The sequence below is a fragment of the Periophthalmus magnuspinnatus genome, chromosome 21 (genome assembly GCF_009829125.3).
Source record: "Periophthalmus magnuspinnatus isolate fPerMag1 chromosome 21, fPerMag1.2.pri, whole genome shotgun sequence".
NCBI lineage: Eukaryota > Metazoa > Chordata > Actinopteri > Gobiiformes > Gobiidae > Periophthalmus > Periophthalmus magnuspinnatus.
This window is the reverse complement of record NC_047146.1, coordinates 18,601,025-18,611,046: the sequence shown is the minus strand read 5'-3', so window position 1 is coordinate 18,611,046 and position 10,022 is coordinate 18,601,025. Positions and strand designations below refer to the sequence as shown.

General features: G+C 39.9%; 1 protein-coding gene across 1 annotated transcript in view; it reads right to left on the bottom strand.

The window, feature by feature from the left end:
* Nucleotides 1-10,022, bottom strand: part of ddx18 (DEAD (Asp-Glu-Ala-Asp) box polypeptide 18) — a 125,128-nt gene that overhangs the window by 114,499 nt on the left and 607 nt on the right. Inside the window, exons 2-14 of the mRNA XM_033987511.2 lie at nucleotides 8,831-9,025; nucleotides 7,714-7,857; nucleotides 6,732-6,867; nucleotides 6,551-6,651; nucleotides 5,921-6,120; nucleotides 5,486-5,600; nucleotides 5,083-5,222; nucleotides 4,282-4,443; nucleotides 3,858-4,010; nucleotides 3,381-3,494; nucleotides 2,977-3,033; nucleotides 2,716-2,893; nucleotides 1,095-1,239 (exon numbers count right to left, since the gene is read on the bottom strand). Of these exons, the coding sequence (XP_033843402.1) occupies nucleotides 1,095-1,239; nucleotides 2,716-2,893; nucleotides 2,977-3,033; nucleotides 3,381-3,494; nucleotides 3,858-4,010; nucleotides 4,282-4,443; nucleotides 5,083-5,222; nucleotides 5,486-5,600; nucleotides 5,921-6,120; nucleotides 6,551-6,651; nucleotides 6,732-6,867; nucleotides 7,714-7,857; nucleotides 8,831-9,025 (1,840 nt within the window). The remainder of the gene's footprint in view (nucleotides 1-1,094; nucleotides 1,240-2,715; nucleotides 2,894-2,976; nucleotides 3,034-3,380; nucleotides 3,495-3,857; nucleotides 4,011-4,281; nucleotides 4,444-5,082; nucleotides 5,223-5,485; nucleotides 5,601-5,920; nucleotides 6,121-6,550; nucleotides 6,652-6,731; nucleotides 6,868-7,713; nucleotides 7,858-8,830; nucleotides 9,026-10,022) is intronic.

The window sequence follows — 10,022 nt, the reverse complement described above, 5'->3', positions numbered from 1 at the left end:
ACAAAACATATTTTTTTTAAACATAATATATTAAAATACTATATTTTTAAATTGCACTGAATATTTGTTCTTTGTCTTGAGTGCTGTGAACTGAGCTATTTAAGCCTGAAGACTCTTTGAAGGTGATATTGAAATAAAACTGCAGTCAGACTGGTTAGAAACATTTATGTACCAGTCCCACATCCTTCGAAGTCCACTCTAGTTCCATAAGTAATTTTCCATAGATTTTCCCCAAAGACTTTTGAATTAAAACATTAAGAGTTCAAAGGCATCGCAGAGGATAATGTCTTTAAAGCGTTTGCTCAAAACGCACATATAAAATGCATGATGAAATGTTTTAATAACTTAACTCTTTATAAAGTTTCAGAAGCAGATTTTACATAAGATTATATGTAAAATTACATAAGACTGAAAAATGAAGGGGAAATTTCACTTCTGGAACCAGGGGATGGACTGTCACTATTGAGCTCCATTGTGTACATATATATTTTTCCATGTTGTTCTTCCATGGAAAAGACCTATGAAAGAACAACAACTATCATTCAAATATATTTTACATGTAACATATGGGAAGAAAGTAGAACTCTAAAACTTACCCTCTTCCCAATGAGGAAAGCTCTGGAGCTCCCCCTGCTGTCAACAACAGAAATGAACAATCCCATGAATGATATAATAGAGACGTGCGTTCCTTGTGAAAAGTTTGCCCCCAGAATGAGTCCAGTTATGGATTATGGGCTTAAAACTGCACAGAAGTGCACTTTTGTCTATGACAACAAAACTAGCCAAATGCAAATAGAGCATTTTTGAGAGCTCAACAATTATTTTGGATTAACGAAACAAACGTGAATGAAACAAAATACAACTCCAATTATGACAAATGAAAAACAATGTAACATGGTTAAAATAGAAATAAAAAATTTGAATAATATGTTCCTTAAAAAGATCAGTCAGAGATTGGTTAGAAATGTGTATTCTATACATCAAAAACAGGATTTTCATACTTTACAGTTGACAAATTGGAACAAAGTGTATATATGACCAAAGGCTCTTAAAATAAGTCCAAGAGGAGACAAGAGTCCGACAGGAGACAGTCCTAGCGGGAGAATTGTCTCTGGTCCCTTTTGCCTTTGTTGACATGTTTGAAGATCTTGGCCTTATGGACATTCTTGGACTTCTGGTATCCAAAGCCCCCTCCTCCTCCACGTTTCTGCAGCTTGGCTCCTTTACTGCTGTGAGCGTCTGAGAGGGTACGGTCAAGGGGGACAACATAATACTGAGATCAACCATTCCATCAGGTGATAGCCACATACGAGTCAAATACAGTGGCTCTTTTTAGAATAAATACAAAGTAAGACAATATTTAGCCTTCTGAAGAGCGCCAGCTCTACACCGCTGGTCTCAACTAGGGCTTAATGACATGTGCAATAATAGCTTTATATTACCGTGAAGATGCAACTAAAGCTGTCTAAGAGTCATACATTTTTTTGCCATATGACCCAGACCAAGGATCATGTGACAAGTTTTACTGCATAAGAAAAAAAAATGAAAAATTTTATTTTTTTGTATTAGCCCAGTACTAGGAAGAGCAAAGATACTGCACAGAAGCCTCAAGCTCCCAGGCCTCTGATAAGGGAGCATGGGATAAGAGAAAAAAAAAAAAAAGGATGAGACCACCCACAGAGGGTGAGGATGAGATCATTTTCATTATATATATATATAATATATATATATATATATATATATATATATACACATACACACACACACACACACACACACAGTAAATTTCGGACTATAGAGCGCACCTCAATATAAGCCGCACCAGCTAAATTTGAAAAGAAAATCAATTTTGTACATATGTAAACCGCTCCTGAATATAAGCCGCAGGTTCCGCAGGCTCACACTGATGCAGCGGTTTGTTGAGTTGTATTTTTTATGCACTTAGTTATTTTTGCCATATTTATCTGCCACGTGTAGAAGGCTTGTCCGTGAAAATAAAACCTACATTATTCCGTTACATTATTATTATACACAGTGTCATCTTCATTTTAGATGTCAAAAAGTATTTGCGGCTCCCAGTGTTTTATTTTACGTGGAAAGTCGGTCCAAATGGCTCTTTGCGTGTTAAAGGCCGACCCCTGCTCTATTTCCTTCTTTATCTTAAAAACTGCATCATATCCATTTCATGATGCGCAAAATGATCGTTCAAAATCAAAACTAGTGAATTCTTCAGAGCAGAATCTTTCCCCACGTCTGACTCACTTTTACGTTTACAGCTAGAGAGCGCCCCCCAGGGGCCGTTATCCAGTAAAATTCTATAAATAAGCCGCATTTTATTATATTATATTAATATATTAATATATAAATATATTAATATATATAAATATATTAATATATATATATTAATATATATAAATATATATATATTATATATATATATATATATATATATATATATATATATACACACACATATACACATATACACACACAAAATTAAAAGGTCCAGAAATCAGAAAAGTATCAGGTTTTGGGGTGTATGTAAACATAGCCACGATTATTGAGTTAGTTGGCTCTTGGGGTCAGATGTCTCCAAAACTACACACAATGTTACCAAAGTCCCATAGATTCTACCAGACAAACCAAAAATCTAAGAAACAAATACATATCGAATATGTATCAGAAAAATAACTAAAAACAGTAATGAAAGGATACTGAGGTCGACATATGGGGGCACTTTGAAGCCAAAGGACAGTGCCACCATGGGGAGGTTGAGGGTATTGACACTGTAGATCTGTTTGAGCGAGTGAGAGTCATAGGCCCGCACGTAAGACTTGTAGGCCTCCTGGGCTGACTTGTGCAGGTAGTAGTTCTTTTCGATCAGCTTCTCCAACTGCAGGAGGACAGAAAGGACAAGGGTTAATGTTACAGAGGTCACCACCACCGCAGAGTAACACTAGAGGACTGAGCCTTCACCTGGGACTGAATGTCTGAGATCTTACTCCAGGAAAACTCAAACTCGCTCAGCGGTACCTGGATAAGACAAAAAAAAAGTAATGCAGTAGTGAATTTATCAGGAATATAAAAGCCCTTTTTAGGCATAATAAATAAAACATGTGACATGACATTAAACATGTGATGTTTAATGTTTAGTTTATGTAACTAATAAATCCATTCATGGACGCAAGAAAGAATATGCCGGTTTGAATTGCAAGCTACCAGGAAATGCTGTGCCAGTGCCACTCTTCCCAATGACATTTCCCCCAGAAATGTAATAAAACCAGTAGTTTGAAGACGTGTCAACGAGTGTGTGATCAGAATCTCTATTTTATAGGTTTGTGATACCATGGCTTGTGTATATGTGCCTGTATATGTGGTACCTTGGCCTGCTTGAGGAAGCGTAGAAATCCCAGCTCCTCAGGGCGCAGGATGAGCAGGGCGTGGCCTCGGCCGTTGATCCCTCGGGCTGTTCTGCCCACTCTGTGGATGTACTCCTGTCACACAGCACATGCTTTGTCAGGGTACAGAGTCTGGCCCAAGTGAATGTGCCAGAACACTTGGCTTAGCACATTTTAAAACTTAAAATAATGTAGCCTATGTGTGCATGTTCTGCTTTTTCCATTTTAGGTATAAGGCGCCCTCTGCTGGAACCTGTAGCAAGTGAGGCATTTCATGAAAATTAGCAACAACCTTCATATTGAATAAAACATATCAAAAAAGCCTGAAGATGTATGGACCCACGGAGCACGTTGTCCAGTCAGTTACATAACTGACAAAACATTATAGGGCATTTTAGAGGCAGCATCAGCTAACAGACACCACCCTGGCAGTAAACTACAGGAGGAGTGGGACCAGACCTTAGGGTCATCAGGCGGGTCATACTGGACGATCCAGTCCACCTCGGGGATGTCCAGACCACGGGCAGCTACATCTGTGCACAGCAGGATCCCAGAGTCTGCATTACAGAATTGGAAGAAGGTGGTGGTGCGTTTGGTCTGCTTCTGCTTCCCCTGAAATGGCACACGGCGAAAAGGTTAGGACAACCTGTTTGGTAAAATCACAACCATCTTTTGTTTTTTGTTTTTTTCTTCATCTGCCTTGTAGTATTGTCACAATGATAGTATGCTTGTCTGTGTTGTCTAATACTTGTTCTGATGCAGCTCCAGATCATTCAGGCAAGGTTCATTTCTGTCCTTTGAATCAAAATTTTGTCACTAGATCACTAGATGTCTTATTTGCTCTCCCCTCTGCCTTAGATAGTAAAACAGTAAAGTCCCTCACGTGGATGGCCATGACGGGCAGGTCGATGTAGTTAAGCAGCTCGTAGTGGAACTTGACGGACATGCAGGAGGAGAAAAACACCATCAGCTTCTTCTTACGGTTCTTCTTCAGGAACGTGAAGAGCAGCAGGAAGCGCTTCTCTGAGGGACACACCACGTAGCCCTGAGACATGGCACACCAGGACGGAGGACAACAGAGGACAGGACAAGAGTCACAAACATGCCACTTTAAAAGGTTGCTTATTGTGACACTTAGATTAAAAGCAAGTCTTATAAATTATAATAGTAAGTTTGTTGTTCTTGCAGTTTCTCTGAGGAGCAGACTAGAGCAGGCTGCTGTAGATCACCACATGGTTCCTGTGTGCCTTTACTGACACCCGCCTCACGATGGGAGCGCTCAACGGGCAACACAAAAAGGCAGGTTGGCCCTCAAACACCTGTATATGAAATTCTAAGGCTAATAGACCACTGTGTTGTGTGTTATTACTGTCTTGTGTGTTATTATTGTGGGAGGCACAGTTGATTCTCAAATATTTTTTTGGAAACACCTTTTCTGTGCATCAGCCCAGACATCCTCTACTAAGTACAGTAGGGAGCACTGCATTTTCAAAACGCAAAAGGAACATGGCCATTGTCAAAACTAACATGTTATACATTATGCAGAATTTATAATTCTGCTAAGGTGTCAAAAGTACAAGTGCCTGAAGAATGCAGCATGTATACTGTTCAGCTCAGAGCTCTAAGGCAGCAGTAGCCAGGAGGTACAGAGGAGGTGTGGTAGTTGTATGATGAGCAGTCCCACCTGTTCCAGTCCATCCACAGTGGCCTTGTCCTTATTGTCGTCCACACCCACGTACAGAGGCTCTTTCTTCAGGGAGATACGAGCCAGGTCCTCCACACGGCGAGTCTGAGTGGCCGAGAACAGCATTGTCTGCCTCTTCTCTGAGTGCACACACACACAAAATACAAGAACATGTCAGATACATGTCAGAGCTGGTCACATTCACTAGCACTGACTGATTAACCCTAGGCCTAAAGTTTAAAAAATAAATAAAAAATTGGTATCACAAAGGATACATTTAGCTTAAACATAAAAAAATGGCTAGGCTTTATCTTTTGAAGAATTTACAGCAATGCCCTCTAGAAATTGTATTTTGTATGTATTTTAATAAAAGAAAGGAGAAAAATAGATTAAGTCTACGCACTGGGCAGCAGTTTGATGATCTGCTTGAGCTCCTCCTCAAAGCCCACCTCCAGGATGCGATCGGCCTCATCGATGATCAGACACTGCAGGTTTTTGTACATAAAGCCAGGTGTGTTCTGAAAAAAGTGGTTGAGAAACACATGGTCATTTAAAGTTTTATCAAACTACCAAAAATAATAAGCCCACAATTATTAACAGCCCTAACGAATTAAACTATAAAACGATAGCAAAAGAAGCTGCTGATAGTCCAGAAAGCAGACAAGCTAAATATTACTTTTACTTTCACATAGGAGTGGCCGATATTCACAAAATCTTAACAAAAACTGAGACAATACAGTATAGAAATGTGCTAAACCATCTTCATTGAGGTTACAGTATTGCATGGAACACAGGGTATTACATATTGGAAATCCTCTGCATATTGTTATTCTCTGACCTGTAGGTGGTCCAGCAGTCTACCCGGCGTGGCTACCAGGATGTTTACTCCATTGGCCAGTTTCTGGGCCTCAGCAGAGCGGTTGCTGCCACCCATGATGAGGCCATACGTGTGGACGTGGTGGGTCATCAGCTCCTTCATCACTCCATACGTCTGCATGGCCAGCTCTCGAGTGGGAGACAGGATCACCACCCCAGTGCCTGCAGGACACAGACACAGGGATAAACACAAGGTCACTAACTGACGGCTACAGAAGTGAACTCAAGTGGGAGATATTCAAAGTAAAAAGTTTTTCTATACATTTAATAGGGGTTGGAAAAAATTATAATTTCATAGATGCATTGTCAATTTTAATAAAACAATTCTGAATCAATACAGACATGCCAATAATTTAACTGAAGCTGCCCGCTGTGCCCGTTTATTTTTCACTTCTCTCTCCGAGTCCTCCCTTCAGTCACTTAGAGCAGCACTGAAGCAGACTGCTGCTGCCCAAAGACAAAGTGCAGCCCTAAGATTTTGTCAAGTACACCTTTTACAATACACTATATGGGAAAAACACTGCTTTCAGTCATTAAAAAGAAAAACTGGGTAATGCAGCTTTAGATAGTGATGAAGCTGAAATGTGCTCACCGTTCCTGGGCATGAACTTGAGTTTGTAGATGAGCTCAATGGAAGGGATGAGAAAGGCCAGGGTCTTTCCGCTGCCTGTCCTCGCAGCAGCCAGCACGTCCCTGCACACAACAGCGCAAGGGGTGAGAGGTTGCACATGTCTGTCAGGTCTACCTCTGACTACACAGGCACCCAAACTCACCTCCCCTCCAGCAGCGGACGGATGGTTTTATGCTGAATCTCTGTCATATGCTCAAAGCCCATCTCCTTGACTCCTTTGAGGGTGTTGTCACTGATGAGGTCAGAGAGGGAAGCAAATGACGTGTCCTCGAACGCTCCTGTGACAGACAATGCTCACGTGTCAATGATGTGCACATGTGTGTATGATACATTACATTACATTGGTAGTAGTGTTGTTGGGCTACTAAAAGCTATTTCAATACTAAGGAATACACTCCATACCGATTCTGATGCCATAACAATAATAAAAACACTCTTTAGACAATAGAATGTGATTTTCAACATCAAATTATAGTACTTTCTGTTATTAGTTAGTGAATCTGTAATCCCACAGTCGTCCAGGTAGGTCCATGGGAGTTGATTAGTCCATGCGGTTTTATACTTTTTCTGGCAGGAGGTTCATTTCTGTCCTGTGAGTGTGACCTTTTTTGTATTGATACCTGCTCAAATGGGTATCTAGTTTTAATACTAGTTTCAGTATCGATTAGTATCTGATTTTTGATACTTTTGACAACCCTATATGGTAGAGACTGGGGTGGTTGTTCTGGCAGTTTAAGAGATAGAGATCTGCTTCTTCTCACTTCATTGTGATTGGTTCAATCCAGCTGTCACTCAAATAAAATTTTGCACAGTTTGTAAAGTGTAAGTTTGAGCAGATCGTCACAGGAAGGAGATCATAATTTGATTTTAATCACCATTTCACCCAGACTTAATATGAAATCTATTTTTGGACATTATTAATAAACTTTCTTAGCACAGGGTCTGCCTTAATAATCTATTTATATACAGTAGAATACACTTTTGTCTTAATCTGATAAATGTGTCCATGATTTATCCGGATGCTGTCCAGGTCAAATTCAGAATAAAACCACAGTTGCCGCAATCACAGATTATCACTTATATGGGCTTAACCTTCATGGCAGTATGATGTGGTTAGTCTGTACCTGTGAGTCCAGATGGGAGCTCTGGCTGCTCCTCATCCTCTGTCCCATCCTCCATCTCCGGGACATCCTCAGCTCCGGCCTTTTCTTGATCCCCCTCCTCATCCTCCTCATCCTCCTCTACTTCGGAGGGTTTAGTCTTCTTAACTGAAACAAAAATTCTTCGTTTACATAACTAGGTATGAAATTACTCTGCTGCCAATAAAGGTGAGCATATATATTTATATATTAGAGATAGTAAAAGGATAGTTGTTGCGTATGCAAAATAAAAATATCAAGACAAATCTGTATTGTCTATAAAGAGAAACTGTCAAATATCTGCAACATGAGTATAAGATGATCAAATGTTTTGCTGCAGAAAATTCCAGTCCATCACTGTGACAGACAGGGTACCAAAAGTCCCTACTCATACTTTTTTAAACTTGGCAGTTAAGTACCATTACATTAAAAAGAAAGAAATATTCAGTGCTTTTTTTTCCACATCCACACCTGCACTGCACCTGGCTGTCTGCTCTTCTCTACCACTGCCACACCTCACTGTGTGCTTTGTGTTAAAGACGTATCTGAATTCATAATTTATCTTCACAATGTTTCTGCTGCATTTATTTGTCCGTCCTGAATCCTGACCGGTCACAGTAAAAATGTCCCCTTTAAAATTCACCTTACCTTAAGTGAGACTGTGGTGAGACAAAGGAGAGCTGAATGGGATATTATTGCTACTTCTAGTCACGTTTGCTCCATTGTTTATTTTGCCATGTTGTAGCGAAAGAAAGCTAATGTGCCAACTACAGCCACAACTTGTCAGAGCTAAAAGGATGATTAAATTATTTATAATTTCTAACTTTGACAATTATATACGCAAGTTTAAACATTGCAATATGACATTATTTCAGCCTAGATAATGATTGCGTAATTATACAATTATCATTATCATAATAATAAAGGTGATATCTCTGTACCACTTTATAATAACTACACCTTAATTAGCCTTAATAAAGTATTTGTTCATCATGAATTAGGTTGTTAATGCTTCAGTAAGAATGACTCATTATGTACGACATAATGATGTATTCATTTTTGCCTCCATTGCCGAACTTTCACAGTAAACGTAAGATGGTACCTGGCGTCTCTTGTGGTGTGGCATCTCCCAGCTTCCTCTTCTTTTTCTTCTTCTTCACTGGGGGCTCTGTGCTGTTTTGTGCAGTGCTCTCATCCACAGCGGCCTCTGTCTGCAGCTGCTGTTTCTTTTTGGGTTTGACTTCAGTCTCTGTGAGGGCAGACGTCTCCTCAAAAGCCTCTTTCTCAAGTCCATTAACTGTTAGGAACGAGATCATAGGAGGTTAATGGTACATTGAAGTGGGGACAATATTCACTTTTGAAAATGCACCATGACGGAGAAGCAAGTGTCTGGAATAGTGTCAGGCAGTTTCCCATGATACTTATCAACGATTCCACCCGATTGCAGGGTTCCCCCAGGGTCTGAATATGTGTCTAACTTGGCACCGCTATAAAAGCTAAGAAAACAAGCTATGTTGAGGTGCCTGTATAGTGCAGACACGAGACAAAGTCCTGGACATCATGGTCACAGTGATGAGCGCAATGATGGAGGGACAGGTGCGCACCTGACAGAGGTGTGATCATGTGGTAGATGCAGCAGCCAAAGACCTGCACACATGTGCTGGGATTCAGCTGTCTACACATTTGGTTGACCCCGTCACCCAATCTGGACAGGGAACTATGCAAGGAGGGACAAAGTAAACTAGACCTCTATATTGTGTTATGCTGATAAGTAATTATCTAAATTGAAGTAACAGAGATATCCATTAAATTCAAGGGCATATTTCAAAAAAGGAAAGGCAGTACACTAGTTATAGATTGATATAACAAAGGCCCCATAAAAAAATAAATAAAAAAAATCTACATTTTAGTAGGCCATTTATTTTGATTTTTAGTGGCTGCTTTTTTTGTTCTTAACACAATTCCATTGAAGGTATGCAGAAAAATAATACCTATAATGAAGATAGTAGCCTTATAAAAGTTATACATTTATATATATGAATATGAGAGAGAGAGAGAGAGAGAGAGAGAGAGAGAGAGAGAGAGAGAGAGAAATTGTGTGTGATCTTACATTTTGATTGGGTAGGGCTTAAAAAAAAAAATCAATCTAGAAGTTGTGCAGGAACCCTGGATTGGATGAAAATGAGTGACCCTGTCAGTCGTTTCTGTATTAGATATAACCCGAGATGGATAAACACATTTCTGAAACGCGCTCAGTGCCATAATTGGTCCGATCGGGATGAAACTCATATGTG